This window comes from Cucumis sativus, chromosome 1, assembly GCF_000004075.3.
Source record: "Cucumis sativus cultivar 9930 chromosome 1, Cucumber_9930_V3, whole genome shotgun sequence".
Classification (NCBI taxonomy): domain Eukaryota; kingdom Viridiplantae; phylum Streptophyta; class Magnoliopsida; order Cucurbitales; family Cucurbitaceae; genus Cucumis; species Cucumis sativus.
Genome location: NC_026655.2, coordinates 26,742,374 through 26,760,223, shown reverse-complemented (window position 1 = coordinate 26,760,223; position 17,850 = coordinate 26,742,374). Strand labels below are relative to the sequence as shown.

The 17,850-nt window shown below is 31.2% G+C and overlaps 3 protein-coding genes across 5 annotated transcripts; 1 reads left to right on the top strand and 2 right to left on the bottom strand.

Moving 5' to 3' along the window:
- Nucleotides 1-65: 65 nt before the first annotated feature.
- On the bottom strand, nt 66-3,747 carry LOC101203571 (E3 ubiquitin-protein ligase RZF1). 3 transcript variants are annotated; one of them, XM_031880191.1, is made up of 3 exons: nt 3,569-3,747; nt 2,174-2,372; nt 66-1,457 (listed from the first exon to the last, which is right to left on the bottom strand). In XM_031880191.1, the coding sequence occupies exon 3, from the start codon at nt 1,394-1,396 to the stop codon at nt 464-466; it is 933 nt and encodes a 310-aa protein (XP_031736051.1). In that variant the 5' UTR covers nt 1,397-1,457; nt 2,174-2,372; nt 3,569-3,747; the 3' UTR covers nt 66-463. The 3 variants fall into 3 exon arrangements, with proteins under 3 accessions (XP_031736051.1, XP_004144098.1, XP_011660068.1); XM_004144050.3 differs by lacking the exon at nt 2,174-2,372 and having other exon boundaries at nt 66-1,410; nt 3,569-3,746; XM_011661766.2 differs by lacking the exon at nt 2,174-2,372 and having other exon boundaries at nt 3,569-3,745.
- Nucleotides 3,748-9,158: 5,411 nt separating this feature from the next.
- LOC101203816 (calmodulin-7) lies at nt 9,159-11,200 on the top strand. Its single transcript, XM_004144051.3, has 2 exons — nt 9,159-9,401; nt 10,424-11,200. The coding sequence occupies exons 1-2, from the start codon at nt 9,326-9,328 to the stop codon at nt 10,795-10,797; spliced, it is 450 nt and encodes a 149-aa protein (XP_004144099.1). The 5' UTR covers nt 9,159-9,325; the 3' UTR covers nt 10,798-11,200.
- A 1,796-nt stretch (nt 11,201-12,996) lies between these two features.
- LOC101202923 (SNF1-related protein kinase regulatory subunit beta-1) lies at nt 12,997-17,121 on the bottom strand. The gene is made up of 4 exons (XM_004144047.3): nt 16,724-17,121; nt 15,770-15,948; nt 15,480-15,642; nt 12,997-13,655 (listed from the first exon to the last, which is right to left on the bottom strand). Exons 1-4 carry the CDS (start codon nt 16,919-16,921, stop codon nt 13,338-13,340), a joined length of 858 nt encoding a protein of 285 aa, XP_004144095.1. The 5' UTR covers nt 16,922-17,121; the 3' UTR covers nt 12,997-13,337.
- Nucleotides 17,122-17,850: the final 729 nt, after the last annotated feature.

Here is a 17,850-nt window from a genome sequence, read left to right as displayed (position 1 = left end):
GTCGAGGTCGAACGGGTGGAAATAAGGGGGTATAGACGGAAATTTAATGTCTTTGGATTATAACAAATGCCAAAATGCACAACATTATATAAACACAATAAAATCTATTGCTCCTTTTCAAATCTTCTTCTCATCATTGAAGCTCACAAATCAGAAAAGGCAAATGGCTTCAATTGATCCATGGGACATATCAACTATAATTACATTTGATTTCATCTCTAGGGCCCCTTTTTTCCCAGTACAAGTCATTGTAGGAGATATGAGATTTTTTTTCATATCATTTTACACAAAAGAAGGAAGGGAAAAAAAAGGTGGAAGAAAAAAACAGCTCTAGATATTACAACTCCTCTAGAGCTGATTCTTATTTCTTATTACCTCATTTGTTGTAGAACACAGCTTTCTTTCCCATATGCTCAGCAGCTTCTAAAGTAGAGAAGAGTTGTAGACCATAATGGAAAGGTCGTCATTCAGGGTAACCCATCTCGTTATCGTGATCTCGATCTGAAGATAGGCCATTTATATGAATCCCACTGCTGAAACGAGTGACAATTCGACGAGGAGCAAAGAAATCTGGGATCGGATGCCTCCTTCTCAGGTTTCGTTGAGTAATCTCTCTCTCATTTAGGTCTTCACTGTTGTTGTCACCACTCCCTCCCCAACTGTGTCCACTTTCCTGCTGAGGCAGCTCGAGTCGACAAACCGGGCAAGTATTATGTTGGACCAGCCAAGGAAGAATGCAATCATTGTGATAGATATGATTACATGGCAAAGCTTTGGCTTCAGATTCGAGCTCAAATTTTTCTTTACAGACTGGACAATGAGAGTCGGTGCCGAGGTGCATTTGGTTAATCTTGATTGTGGGCATTGCTTCTATACAAGAGTGAGAAGCAGGAGTTGGGACTGGTTCTCTTTGTTCATTTAAGGAAAGTTGTGCGGCTAATTCTTCCAGTCCCGTATGCTGACTTGATCTACCTTCTGGAGTGACATTAGCAAAGGTCGAACCCGACATGTGATCATGGAATGACCAAAAAGAGTTGAAAAAATCCAAATTCTGCCCTGGAACAGAACCAGATCTTCTCCTGACGTCAAAGTTAGGATTTCTTCCAGCCATTCTCTCTCTGGTGAAAGTATCAACAGCTTCGAGAAGACCAAATCTTGGATAAGGACTTCTTCGTCCCATTAATGCAAACATAGCTTCGAAAATTGGAGGCACCTGGGTTGAAAGATCTTCTTCTATGCCTGGATTAAAGTCATTTTGAACTGTTTCATCATGTTCATCGTTTAGTTCTTCGACGAAACCACCATAACAATGAGGGCAAACTATGTCTTCTCCATCAAGCCAGAATGAATGGTGGCATTGATGGCACCAATGGGTGTCTTCACCAAAAGATGACATCCTTCTCTCAATTGCTACAGTTGAAAAAAAAAACCCAGGCTTATTCCTAAATGTATGAATTCTGCAATGAAATGCCCATTGGTTAAGAAAATCAATTTTGAAGACAAAATCAAACATTTGTCCACAACAATTCATCCCAATACAACTTTTGGAAAGCACATAATGATCTAACCTGTTAGATAACCGTTCGGTTTTTGGAGATTAAGCTTATAAAGAACTACTTGTACATTAGAGTTTCCTTGTCACATAATTTGTTTCCAAAATCAAGCCCATTTTCTAAAACTAAGAAAAGTAGATTTTGGAAACTTGTTCCTGCTGTTGGAAATTGCCTAAGAATTCACATGTTTGTTTAGGAATGATGAAAACCATTCTAAAGTTTTGGTGTGAAACAAGCGCAAATTTAAGAAATCAAATGGTTAGAAAATAGGGTCTAAGTTTAAATCAATATATTTCCTTAAAATCGACAAATATCTGGTGATGATTTCATTCATTATATATTAAACACACACACAAAAGTAAGGGTGAAGATAGCATCAACGATAAAAGGTTAAACACCCCCCCCCCCCCCCAAAAAAAAAATATATATATATATATATATATATAAACCCGTAATCTAAAAAAGAATTGATGTTGTATAAACTTTAGCCCAGCCAAGCAAGCCACATCAAATTAGTCTGCAAAGGAATCTAGGAATATACTCCTCGATTGGATAATGGACAATCACAATTCAAGAGAAAAGCAGATTTAATTCCATTGTACTCTTCTCTATATTTTCACCTATATATCGTTTTGATTCTGTGTACTTCAAAAAATGTTTGTTTAATTAGAGGGTACTAAAAATCCCCCAATGTAGTAAAAGATAACCCAACTCCCTTGTAGCATACTGTAGATCATATTAACTGAAGAACACCCGTTGGGGTCAGAAAAGGTTTACAGTAAGGGGTTGGTTTTAATAACGTTCTCTCGGCTTGTGCATCTGCCAAGAGAAGAAAATGGTTTTTATAATGAACTAGAATAGTACTATTGAGAACTATTACATACGGAAAATAATCCAAATCATGCCATATTGGCAAAAGTCAGATCAAGGTAAATAAATACATAATTGCAAAGAATATTCTATTGACTTTATGTCTTAACAGGGTCAGATTTTAAGTACAATTATGGTTGAAAAATACATCTTACTAGATTGGATATGTGACATTTGATTATTGGTAAGACTCTTGGGTAAGCCTTGATAAATAAAAGAAAACTATGAACAAAAATGGAAACATATAGACTAAAAATGTAATATAAATAATAAAAAATGAAAAATCCCAAACACATTCATGTGGCTTATATAAACACAACTAAACTTGAATAGCCTAATAACCCCATGATTTCAACTTGATAGCCAGGAATTAATACGAGTACAATCACTGTCCCCAATTCTTCTGACAAACTTCTTGATGTATCATCTGTACAATCCCCACATACTTTATCTCTCACAAGCGAAGGAGACAGTTTAGGTAGTACTTAGGTTGAGTTGTGGGAAATCTTTGGACCAACCCGAAAATTCATGTTGGTTGAGTTGGCAATTCAAAAGACTCCCAGTTCCAACAGGGTCTTCTCTCCAATCCAACCCTCAAAATTCAGGTTGGGTTGTTGGGTCTTTTTTTTTTTTTTTTTTCTTATTAATCTAAAATACATGAATTTAAACTAAAATCTTATAAAACTTAAATGCTCAAATATCCATGATATCTATTGTAAACTTAAACAAAAGAAAACATTTCTAAAAAAGACATTAAAAATTCATCCATTCTAAAAGAAATGCATACATAATGTTTTATTAATACATATGAAATTCGAGTCGGATTGGATCAACCCAAAAATACATATATTGAATTGAGACCCAACCTAATCCGAATTTATTTTTGAGTTGTCTCCTATAACCGAGAGGAAGATTTCCCTCGTTACAGAATCATCACTCAAACGAGGCGTTCAAACCCTCGTCAGATTGAGATTTGTCGAAAGAATTACAAGAAAAGACTAGGAAAAAACATGGAAATTAAGCAGAATTACGACAGATATAAAATTAACAAGAAGTATATGAATACGGTATCAAAACAAAATTAGAAAGAAGCAGAAATTGAAAAATGGAACCCTGATTTAAAATTGAAGTGAAGAAAGACGTACCGAAGCTGAAGTAGGGGAAGTGGGAGGGTTGGGGAAGAAGGAGAAACAAGAACAGTGAATGAAGATTTGGATCAAGAGCGGAGAGAGAGAGAGAACGAGAGGACCCTGAGCAACAAAATTTTGCTCCGTGGGGTCCCAGAGGCAGTTTTCCGATTGACTGATTCACCCAAATTGTTAAAAACTTATAATTCTGTAAAATTCAGTTCTTCCGATTATTTCGTCCCATTTAATAATAGGAAAATTTACCAAAACTAAAAAAAAAGTTTAACCAAAACTCAAAATATTTACGATAGTAATAAAAAAGAATAACAATATCGAAGAAAAATATTTTTATAATTTTCACATTTATCTTTTCGTCATTTTTTTTTCGTTTGTTCGGTGTCATTTATTCATTTTTAGATTTCTTTCTCTCCTTTTTCATATAAAGGATTTATTCTTTCGTTTAAATTTCATATTTTAATAATATTAATATCATTTAAATATTATTTTGACATGACGATCGTTTCCCATAGTCAATACAATTGTTTAAATTTGAAATTTTGTCCATCGTTAAAAATAATTATACGATCATGTATTATGACCTAAATGTGATGGTAGATCATTCGTTTAGACGATAGCACACAATTGTTTAGAAAAATATTATTATTTCCTCGTCGTTAAAAAATTACAAGTATCATGACCTAAATTTGATAGTAGATAATTCGTTTAGATGGTAATACACGATCGTTTAGAATAAGATTATTCTTTCTCCATCATTAAAAAATTACAAGTATCATGACCTAAATGTGATAATAGATCATTCGTTTAGATTGTAGTACACGATCGTTTAAAAGAAAATTATTATTTTTCTATTGTTAAAAAATTACAAGTATCATGACCTAAATGTGATAGTAGATCATTTTAGACTGTAATACACTATCGTTTAGAGGAAAATTACTTGTGCGCATGAAGTCAATTAATCACATGATGAATGGAACATTTTCTGTATTTTCATTGTGGGCTTGTGAGACTTTTCCGTTTTCATAATTGTTTTATACAGTTGTAAATATTTTACGGTATGTTATATTTTTTAAGAAACTCTTTATTTATTATATATATATATATATTTAAAAACATAGCGATATAATTTTAAATTCTACTATATTTTGTAAATATTTTCACATGTTCATTGTTTTTTTTTCTTTTATCTATTTAGGAAATAAAATAATTATTTTGCTCTTCTGTTACAAAAACACAATGTTCTAAGATTTTGTAAGGTTTTAATTTTAATATTTTGTTCGGTTTTTTAATTTTTATAGAATATTTTGTTCAATTTACAAGTATCGTTCATAACAAGAAAAAGAAAATATAATGAATGATGAGTGGTTATTTAGTTGAATCAAAGTTATATTAACAAAAATAAGATTGTAATAAAATCATACACAAGAGTTACGTAGTTAGTTGAATGATTGCATAGTAAAAGATGTTTGAGTGTAAACATCGAGATGTGGGATTGTGGTGATGTGCATTTTTAGTCTAATCATATGTTCGTTAAAATAGCTTCATTTTAGTTCAATGATCATTTATTTTTATACGTTTTTTCGTGTTCCTTTTACCATACTTTTAAACTTAACAAAAAACTTATAAATTTGTTGAAACATAAATTAAGTTTAAACTTTGTAAAACCATTTCATTTACATCTTTTATTTATATATATATATATATAAACATGATTGGAAAGACTTAAATTTTGTATGAAAACGAACCGTCACTTTTATATAGCAAATTTGTATAGACAGAGATATAAAACAAAATTGCAAAGTGAGAGTTACTATGCAACCACACATCTTAAACTTAGTGATAAACCAACCACCCTTTTGTGAATTCTTTAGGTTGTTTTCAATATTTCTTATAAAACTGGAAAAAAAAAAAAAACGACTTAAAAGTGAAAGTCATGAATTTGAATAATATCTTTAGATTGTTGAATAAACGATCATATTACTATTCTAAAAGTCATACCCATCATAACATTGTTTGAGTGGAACTTTTTCTAGATGTTTCCTATTGGTGTACAATGACAATTCCAACACACATACATATAGAAAAATCATGACACAATGCATCATAGACAAAAATACACATGCCTTTGTTTCTTTAATTGCATAGGAAAAAAGGAAAATAAATAAAGTAAAGGCCTATGGGTCCATTTTAAAGCTTCTTGTTATGAGTAAATTTCAAACTTTATAATAAAATATATAAAGTTTGAATTACAAGATTGTTTTTAAACTAAGCTTTAGATCATATCATTTTATATATGTAAGATTTTGTCATAGATTCCTAGACTATTTATTCATTATATTTCACTATATTTTCAAGGGACGACCACATTATTAAAAGTCATTGTTTATTACTTTTTAAAATATACAAAGACTTTACGGTGTATGTTTGAAAGTTGGGTAGAAAAAGCTAATTTTAAATATAACAAAATTAACTATAATATTTTCAAAATATTCGGTCTATTTGCGATTGACCACGATAGATCAATATAGACTATTGTATATGTTTATCACGAATTTTTGTCATTTAAAATAGTTCTCTTTTTAAATTTAAATATTTACAAATATAGTAAAATGTCATTGTATATCCGTGATAAACATTGATTGACAGTAAAATTTTATTATATATTTATAAATATCTTTTAAAACAATTTTATCATTTAAAATAATAACTTCCTTTATATTTTATATTTGGTAAGATGTTCAAATTATCCCTTTAACATCCTTTTTAATAATCTGTTTTTCTTTTGTTATAAATAATAATCTCTCTTTAAAGTGCCCTTAAAAAAAAACATTTATAAATTAATTAATATCATACATTAATTTATAATTGTTAATTAAGATTAAAAAAATTAAATTAATTAATATTATACATTAATTTATAATTGTTAATTAAGATTAAAAAAATTGATAGTATTCTACCACAAATTATTGAATAGAACATGAAATTATTTACGAAATATACAAAAATAGATTAATTTTATTATTATTTTATAAATAGTTTTTTTTCTATTTATTAAACTAATAAGTTCTTAAAATTTTCAAAATTTGACTCAAGACAAATTAATTTTATTTAATTTGTTTTTAGTTATTCAGAAAAATATAGATATAAATAACTAAAATTTGGATAAAACTAGTTTTTTAAAAATGTTTTTTTATTCTAAATTTCAACATCAAGAGAATGGATATGCCTTGGCATATGATGGTTTATTATTTATTTATTTTTATTAAATCTTTAAATAAAATTGTGTAAAATAATATAATTCTTTAATCTATATTTGAGGAAGAAAAGTGTTGAATTTGTAAAACAAATCAAATTATTTAAAAAATATATATATATATATATATATATATACACAAAATATCTCACAATAAATTGTTATCTCTATCCATCCCGACACAATATAGACATATATAGTATTTTATCGCAGTTTATTTTAGATAGATCGTAATATTTTGTAAATATTTTTACAGTTTTATCATTTAAAATTGTACTTATTGAATATGTGTTCAAAGATTCTTTGACATGAAGTTGATCGAGATTTTTGTTTGTTTACATTTTAATATTTTTTTTATAAAAAATCAATAAAATTTAATATAAATCAAGTATAAATCCTTTCTATCCATATAACAATATTCTATCTTTTAACATTTTTCAAAACTTTTGAAATTGAGGGGTTTTTTTTAACCCAATATATCAATAGTTTTCCATCTTAAATTGAAAATTAAAATTATTAGTATAGGTTTTTTCTTTAAATTCTTTTGATTAAAATGTTAAAAAAATTAATGATAATGGAGCTCATGTCACTTACATTTTTTAAATTGTAAAAATAACAAATTTTAAAAGCAAATTATCATTAAATTATTGTCATATTTGTCAAATTTACCATATAAAAAATGTGTTATGAGCTTTTTTTTTTTTTTTTCATATTTTAAAAATAAAAAAAAAGCATTTAAGAGTGTGAGGAGGAGTTATAAACAAAATTAAAGTTTTCTTAAATAGTTTGTTTTATAATTTAATTGGGTTGATTTACCAATGAAACTTGTAACTTTTTAATAATAATACAAAAAATTCCAATTTCTATGATATTCCTCCAAACTAGTGATTTCCAAGAGAATATTGATGTATTTAATTTTTTTTATAAGATAGTATTTATTAAATTAAAATGAAGTAAATAAAACCACTTGTTTATTCTATGCCTAGAAATATACCCCAACATGAAATAAAAAAATATAGAATCCAACTTTTTTGAAGAAAAAAAATTATATAGAATCCATCTTTATTCATGGGTATATAATATGTCAAGGAATTAAATATTCTTCTACCTATAATTATAAATATTACTTGAAAATTATGATTCTCAATTTATATAAATTTAATTTAAAATTTATTAATACACAACTTCTACGCGTAAAAAACTTATTTTAATGCAACGGTTATAAAATACACGACATCTACTTTTATTTAAGCTTGTGATTTATCATTCACTCTTATTTATCTCTTTTCCTTTTTTGTTTATATAAAAAAGTTACGTGATATTTTTTTCATTCCAGTAAGTAAAAATAAAATACAAATATACAATTATTAATTCATAATTGTGTCTATCCATGAACTTTCCAAACATAAATTCAATTATTCACTTCATTATTTTTAAAAATTTACGATATACTAAACACAAAATCTAAAGTTTAAGATATTATTAAATATATAGTTTAAATTTACTTCTAACTAGTCAATTATTTTTTACTACTTCCAACAATGTTTTGACTTATTAGACGGACACAAAACTCAAAATTAATGATAAAAAATTATAATTAAATCTTGATTAATTTTTTTTCTTCATACAATTAAAAAATATATATAAATACATGTATATATCCCCAAAGCTTAAAGTGTCAACATTTTTTTTAATTGTACTTTTGATGATAAATAAATAATATATATAACAAAAACTCATTATACTTAGGTAAATAGTTCATCTATTTTATCATTTTTTATAAGTGAACTGTATATATAAATAAATATACATATTATTTATTAATAGAATAGGAAAGTCAATAAATATTTTTAAAATAAATAATATATATTATTTATTGATAAAATACGGAAGTCAATGGATATTTTTAAAAGTAATCATAAAAACAAATTATTTAAATTAATAAATATTCCTCCATATTCATACTTATCAAATACAACATTAAATGAGATGGATAAAAATTAACTGAAAATCTATTAATAAATAAGATTGACACCGTATAAAATTTGAGTATATTTTAAAAATACTTGAAACAACTTTGTCATTCAATAATTATTGTTGTTGATTATTTTTCATTTTGTATTTTGATATATATATATATATAAATATACTTAATGTAAGAAAGGTTAGAGATTGATAGAGAAGGTGGGGGAGAGATATTTGTAGTAAATTGATGAGAATTGTTATCCAGGGAAGATACCAAAAAGAAAAGAAAAACAACCCCTCACGTGTGAGGAGGCAATTTGGCGCGTTGAGTTTCTCGGCGGCGTGCCAATCTGACACGTGCGACCCATTCCAATTGTTTTTCACTAACACTTTCTCCGGTTTTTTCTATCCATCCTTCGCCATTTTGTAGAAAACACAAATAAATTTTCTTCTTCTTCTTTCTTTTCTTTTCACATCGCCACTTTTTCAAAACCCTCTCCCCTTTCCATTCTCCTTCCTACTTTTCCCTTCCCCCGACTATGGCCGAGCAGCTCACCGACGATCAGATCTCCGAGTTCAAGGAGGCCTTCAGCCTCTTCGACAAGGACGGCGATGGTATCTTTTCTCAGATCTCTCTTCTTTTTTTTTTTTTTTTTCTTTTCCTATTATTTTTCATTTCAGATCTGGCTCTCTGTTTTTTTTTGTTTTTCTGCTGTTTCCCCCCCCTTTGATCTAGGGTTTAGGTTCACTTTCAGGCTGTTATTATGTGCTTATGATGGGTTTTGTTGCTTCTATTTTATGTTTTCAGCTTTTGATTTAGATGTTTTTGTGCGGATTTTGTGATGTGGATTGGATCTGTTTTGATCTATGCTTTCTTTTGATTTGTTGACTTTATTCGTTTTGTTTTGGAGCTCTGTTTGGACAGCGATCTTGTAACTAATTGTTTTGGAAGGGTATTTTTGTGAAATGATTTGGCCTGGTGCATGGGTGATGATGTTTATGATTTCTTATTAGGTTTGCATGCGCGAGTTTTTTTTTCGTGGTAATTAAGATGTGTTTTTATGTTAATTGGATTTCTGGAATGAGAAAGAAGCGAATGTTTGTTTTTCCTTGTTGACTATGACGAGTTGATTTATTTTGCAACTTGTGTTGTTGTTGGTGGTGGTGAAACTGTTGAAAGTTTTATGGATTTGTCCTGGTTTGACTGCACGACTTGGTAGGCTAGAAATAAATGCCCATAGTTTATTTCAAGAATGAATTCCAACTGTTTGTTGAATAATGCAAATAATACATTTGATTCCATCTTTTTATAGCATGAGGAATTTCTGGCAAAGAGGAATGATGATTTTCTGTATGGTTTTGTTCTAAATTGTACAAGTTCGGTATCAGGATTTTGATCTATAAGAATCTTTTATTTTTTTTCCTAGCAGATTGATGGGTTTTCCCTTTATTTGGGCTTTGACTTTAGTATGATTCATCCTCGCCAATCTCTAGAAAATCAATTTCTTATTTTCTTACAATTGACCACTTTCTCTTCTATGTTTTAAGGATTTTGTTCTTCCCCTTATATTGGCTTCTCTTTTTAGGAAATTATGATCTATATCCATGATTTATGATGATTTTATATTGGGATGCAGGCTGTATCACCACCAAGGAGCTTGGGACTGTGATGAGGTCACTTGGCCAAAATCCAACTGAAGCTGAATTGCAAGACATGATCAATGAAGTGGATGCTGACGGAAATGGAACCATCGACTTCCCAGAGTTCCTGAATCTGATGGCTAGGAAGATGAAAGACACTGATTCAGAGGAGGAACTGAAGGAAGCCTTCCGTGTGTTTGACAAGGACCAAAATGGTTTCATTTCTGCAGCTGAACTCCGCCACGTGATGACAAATCTCGGCGAGAAATTGACTGACGAAGAAGTAGATGAGATGATTCGTGAGGCTGACGTGGATGGCGATGGCCAGATTAACTACGAGGAATTCGTAAAAATCATGATGGCCAAGTGAGACAAAACCAAGCAAACACGAACAAGAACGCAACGAAAGCTAAGAAACCGAAAAAGGAGAGAGAGGATCCCTTTGTTAATGGGGCAATTCTATCTGTAGGAGAAACCCCTTCTTTTCTTTTGGGTGTTATTAGCTTTAGTTGTTGGTTCTTTCTGTTATCTTACTCTCTTTGTTTGCATAATTTATGGTACTGTATTTTCTGTTATTGGTTTGCTGTTTTTCATCTTCTCTTTTCTTCTTCTTGAGTAGATTTAGAGATAGTGGAGTCCTCCTTCTATTATCAATATTTGGTATTTTCTTTTCTCTTCTCTTTTTTGTGTTTCGCAATATCAATTTCAAGTACATTTCCAATGAATCCATTGGCCTTTTGGCTCCTCAACATCACTCATGAATGTTTTATTAATACTGCTGGAGATGGAGATTTCTTCCATTGTATTGTAATTTGTAATGCCTATGTTATTATTTCTTTTCGCTGCTGACTTTGCTTAATAAATCCATATTTCTTCACTTGATTTCGCTGAATTTTTTCTTCTTATTTCGGAACGAGGACACTCGAAATGTGTTTTTAATCCTTTAAAACTAACCGATTAGTCGAGCAAACTGTATGTATGTATTTAGGAGGGTGTATTTTGAATATATTTTCAAGTGATTAAAGTAAATGGAAAATCGAATTTGATTGTTTAACCATAAACCTCTATCAAGACGTGTATGTGTAAATGAAAATAAAATTTTCAAAAATATTTTTCTTTTAAATCATTCTTAAATTAAATAAGATAAATAATTTGAAGAAAATGTTTTGTGGGTACGGACCTTCCCCAATGTTAAGCACACCATTTTTATGTATGTATCAATTATTAATACGTTATAATGTTTATTATTTTATATAGTTGGTTCTTTGTTACATTTGAAGGTTAAATTATATAAAAATATATATGAGTTTAGAAAACCTTACCACTTGTGTCATTATTTCCTTTTAACAAGAAAAGTTGAGAGAAGAGTTATCTTGAATTAAATTCATCGTTCAAAGTTAACCTTCTAGATTTTAGTAGTGTTGTGCCCTTTTTTACCTATCTAACTTCAACATATAACCTTGAACAAGTTCGAACTTTTTTTTAATGAAAGTTTTAGTGATTTTTCAACACTCATAAACTTGCTTTTTAAAAGGAGAAAGAAAAAAGAGGAAAAGAAACTAGAACAAGTTTGATAGACTTGATAAGTAGTTTTAAGTATTAGTAGGCTATTCTATCTAATACGTTTAAAATAACAATTTATTTGTGAAAACGATATAGAGGTGTTAACCCTTCGAAAAAGAAAAGGAAATTGAATGGTAATAATTTTTTTTGTTCTTATATAGCACTGTTTAGAGAAATTAAGTTAAATATAGGGTTGACAATAAATCTTATTAGCGGATGTAATATGACCTGAGTCTCCTTAATTTTATGCTCTTTATATAATATATATATATATAAAAGAACCGAGATAATTCCAATAGGAATTGTTAGTTAATGGTATAAATGTGCTTCAGCCCTCTTTAGACCAAGGTTCTATTTTATGATTATGTTATATTCTGTATACAATAGAAAATATTAGTTAAAAGAATGATATGTAAAGAAACATTTTCCCTTTTAGTCCTCTTAGTAATTATTGTTACTTTGTGAAATTTTATCATTGGGTGTGTTTTTGTTTTAAATTTTATGCATGTTTTCATGAAAGTTTCTTTTTTTTTTTTCACTAAGAAAATACGAAGGCTTGAGCCTAGTTTAAATAGTATTGTTTTTCTTTAATACAATAAAAAAATTGCAAATAAAAGATTTTCCATAAAAGAAATTGATCTAAAAAAGATAAAATCCAGAGAAGACTTGAAGATATATATATATATATATATATCAAGTAAAGAGCATAAAGTTTAGAGAAAGGATGAGAACTTATATTAATTATGTCGGTGATGGATAGATGGATTGAGATTATTTCCTTATGTAGTGGCAAGGATGGGAATGCCCTTGACTGTAGCCTGTTGCCAAACCTACTTACAAATGATATCATTTGTATTTGTATTGTGTAAAGTGTTCGATCAATTTCTCACCTAAGATGTTCAAAGTCTACAAACATCCATTCTTTTCTAAAGGGAAGTTATTCCAAAGTTGGGAGTGATCTTGGATAATTAAACATCCAAGACCAAAATTATTTAATAATCCAATCTAAAATCAGGAACCAAAATAATTTGTCGAACGTAGCACACGAGAATGCTAAAACTGAGCAAGACGTAGGCTTAGACCAAGACTTCCCCACTTAGATCTATCAAAACCTACTAGCTATTGACACAATTAGAGAAAAGGTAATATAACTTTTTTGGCCAAGCAGTTCTATGAAACAGACATTTCTTCACAGATTGAAGAAATATTGATCAGAATAAGAGTTATTTTGTTGCTAGCAAACTTTCGCCAAAAGGCAGTTCTATAAAACAACATTCCTCCACAGACGATGGAGGGTGTAGTAGCTCGTGATCCTTTACAACGTTCAGTGAGAAAAATCGACAATAACTACCTGTTGAGCGGTTTGTAGAGGACGACGGTGACATATTTTGAATGGAACCTATGAGTAAGTCCCAAAGCAACCACAGACTGAGAAGCCCATCCTTTCTCTATAAAAAGGTGGTTAAGCACAACGTGTTGAGGTTTTGAGGATGAAGCTTCATCTGCGTTCTCCATGCCGAGAACCGTGAGGTGGAGCTGCGATGGTACGGCTGCTGGCTCCTTGGCGAAGTCTTCCTCGGTGGGGAATGTCTGGCTGTAAGTTGTCTCTGGTGATTGTGGAGGCTCAAACTCGGCCACACTCTGTAGAATATCAGGCACACTATCCTACAGAATGGAAACAACTCCAAAATGAAAAGTGAAGATGAAACGCATAAAGTCAGTTTGTCTTCAGCACTACACTAGTTAATTGAAGTAATGAATCTTTCTCTTCAATGCTGACAAGAAACTTCTCATTCTCAGTGTACATTCAGAATTATAACAAAATGATTACAATAGAATTTCATGGGAAAAGTATATGGTTTCTTTTTGTTCCAGAGAGTTACCAAGTTATGGTGATGGACAGTAGTATGAACACAGGCAATAAATGCACACCAGAACCATGAATGAGAAGACTACAGCCTCCTATCCTATTATGCGCACGTGTGTTATGTGTATGTGTGCTCATGTTCTATATATATATATAGATATATCCCTTAATAGCTCAAATGCTCATTAGGGTTGAGCACATGAATAACTATTTTACTCAACATATTTTGATATTCTCCTTGTATCTTTTGAATATACTTCAATAGAACAATCAATGGACAAAATGTACACTTTATGGGACCCCTCCAAATACCCAATGTTTATGTTAGAAGGGGCAAAGGAAATTCACCCGCTAATAAGTTGGGGTTTGTGATTAGGTAGCAATTTTTGTTGTATTTCAGGTTATTGGTTGTTTTGTTAAGTTGCGAGTATAAGACTTGGGAGCATCCCCATCTTGAATCGGTGGGAATGCTCATGCTGTAATACCTACTACTTAAACCTTCTTATCTCATTATTATTATATAAATCGTGAAGGTAGTATCTTAACACGCTCATGGCAAGCAAGAAGATGAAATAATTGTGAAACATGATGAACGTGTCTCATTGCACAAATTGAAAAGAAAGAACAAGAGAGCCAGGATAATCTATTGTGTAGGCACCTTTCCCAATTCTCCTATAATTTTCTGATCAACCTGATGATATAAATTTGTTCTTTTCCTCCAAAAATGATAAAACTAAGCTCCCCAAAAGAATCAAACAGGTGCAAGAGTAGTTATTTACAAGTAACACATTCAAAAAGCATGACAGGATAAAGGAAATAATTTCTGAATGTCTACAGTTGCTACATAGAGGATGAAGACAAAACTCTCAAGCACTTGAGTAAATCACGTTTCTGATATTAAATAAACAAAGAACCTTTTTTTTAATAAAATAAACAAAGAACTTGTTTTAATCACGTTCCTTATCAGAAAAATCTTATGTTAATTACGTTGGTGTTCAGAAGTGTTCAAAAAGGAAAAGAAAAGGATTTGTTATAGGAGATTTTGGCATCATTCAGACCAGCCAACCGGTTTGTAAGACATGCGGCTGTTTCTCTCCTTTGTTCTCTCTTTTTCTCTTTTAGTGGTGACACTGCCACAGTTTTTCCTCTTTTATTTTAGAATTTATATTGCCATAACGTAAGACATTAAGGCTGTTTTGGCTTTCTGAGTTTCTACCTAACTTTACTGACTTGGGGAGTGGAGAGCTATCCTCATTCTTTTCTTTAGTCCTTTTCCAGGTTTAAAACTATGATCTCTCTACATCAAACATACGAGAGTAATACCAATAGTGTGAAAATGAATGAGCTTAAACAATCTTTGATCGGTTCTTTTTTGAACAATTCATCATGGATTATTAAGGTTGTAGTTATAAAATTGAGAAGCCGTGAACTACTATGGAATCTCTTCAGGCATTTATCCTTCTAGTGATATGTCGACATGGAATCAAGCAAGTATTTTTGCACCTATGTGATAGTTTCTATTTTTACACATAGCCGAATAAATTTTTTATACAAACAATGAGTCAAGATCAAGTTCATGCTGATTGGATGGTAATGCAGATGGAGGGAAGAATCACACTTACAGAAACATTGAGAAGATTAAAGACATTGCCCATCTCATCAGCTATGAAAGGAAGATCTGGAATATATCTTCGTTGACCATCGACGATGAACTTATAATGATATACTCCAGATGGAAGGACCATAAGTAGCGAAAAATCTTTGCCAGTCCTCTGCAGGGTTTTCCTGCAGAACCAATGTAGCATAATATTTCATTATTTATGCAAAATGCAGTAGATCTAATGTCGTGAAGCATGAGGCTTGAACAAATCACGGATTGACAATAGCAGCCTGGAGAAGGATAAAAAATAACCTGGAAGCCCAGTTATCCCAAGACCCCTCAACGGCAACATTATTGCCTCCAAAGCTCCATGTGATGATTGTCGGGACTCCTTGCTCTGGAGGACTATCTACAGCTCCCTCGAATTCGTTCTGCCAGGCTCCACTGTAATGGGTTGGACCATTACCTCCTTGCAAGGGAGCCACTGGAATCTGCAAGTCTTGTAACACATGCCCACCATCATTTCAAAAGGCATAACCAAGGCTAAACATCATACAAATTCACATTGGGTTCATCTCAAACAGCAAGAAAGTCAAATTCGACCTTACAATCTAGCCAAAATATTTGCTAAGTAAGATCAAATCCGGATCTACAAGTTTTTACTCATCACCCATTACATCGATGAGTACGCCATCAGTCCTTCAACCGATAAAGAAGAAACACTCAGCTCCACAACATACTTGATTCTAAAAACCAAACAACTCTAATAGATTAATCAAAAGTTCAAAGGGGATCGAGATTAAGAGAGAAATCCCAGCTTTTCATATACAAACTGTAGTTGATCAGAGAAGTCAAATCCAACAACAGACATTTCAGCCATTCATCTCCACATTTCAGCCATTCATATCCAAAGAGCACAGCATTAAGAAAATGATCAAAAGTAAAAATAAATAATAATAATTAACAATTAACATTATTTAAAATTGCTGGAAGTCAATATTAGTTCAAGTAGTCAATTAAGTGGATCTTGGCTGGAACTTTCCCCATTTACAACCATTGCAATACAGCGATCTTAGTAAAGAAATTCCCCGGGAAACCCAACCTCAACCAAACAATAAAACCCAATAACAAAACGACGTATCATTGAATGAATCAAATCCCACGAACAACCAAAAAACATCAGCATGAAAAGCAAAAAGAACATAAATTGACACAAACCCAGTTCACAAGAGATAAAGATTAGCGGGAAAAGAACGAAATATTGACCTGGGGAGCGAACAAGATCGGGGATCGGAACTTCCCAGGGCTTTGAGGAGGAGTATTTCCCATCGAATCTGAAGAAACAACGTTACTAGTTTCACTGGTTTCCGAAGTAATTGCCGGACTTTGCTCATCGACGTCAGGTCTTCCTCCGGCAGGTGGTGCTCCGGGAGTACTCTGCTCCCTACCATTGGCATTACCCATCAACTTAAATCAAAAAAGAAGCGGAAATCCACCTGACGGAGGATCGTATAGTAATCAACATTCAAACAGAAATTACTTGGAAAAGTAATAATTGGATTGGGAAATTTTTAATATTCCAAATCCCAATCCCTAAATTTGGAATTTGCGTGGGTTTGTTGATTTTGGGAAGATGAAGAAGAAGACAAAGAGAGCTTAGAAATAGATATGACCCACCAGAAAAAAACTCAGCTGCAGGCGGAGATGAGAGAGACGACTTTCTCTCTCTACATCAACAAAAATACCCTTCCACTTCCCCTTATTAACCGAAATTGCCACTCTGTTCCCGATAGAGACGCCGCCGTATGTTCTTATCTTCTTTTCTTTCTTTTTTTATCTCACCGCCGCCTGAGGTTAGTCGCCGACGAGGTCAATACGTTTTGTTGACTTTTTCAGATTCCATTAGTAGATAAATTTTTAGGAGAAAATATCTTTTCAATCTGTTGTTAGTTTTTATTTAATTCATTTCAATTTTGTTTTAAGTTTCAAAATATAACAATTTTATTTTTGAGTTAGATTCTATTATTGTATGTTCTCTTATTCATGCTTTCAATTACTACATTTTTGTGGTGTCTACTCTAGACCACTAAATTCTTTAACAAGTGTCTTAGAGACAAATAGGAAATGAGTCTCAGCTAAAAGTAAAAGATCTCAATTAGCTTCAGTTTTAAGTATGGGAGAAGAGATTTTCGATAGAGTATTATCTCATAATGAGAAGAACTGTGTAGATTTAATTAATATTGTACGTGTGGCACATGATGTCTCAAATTTTCAATTTATATCTTAGGTCTAGAGTAGAAGATAGACCTAAGTCGTTAATGTCTATCTAATAAGTAAGAAGTCTAATTTATTCTAGTTGTTTCGAGCGTTTAGTCATTAATAAGGGCTTTGCT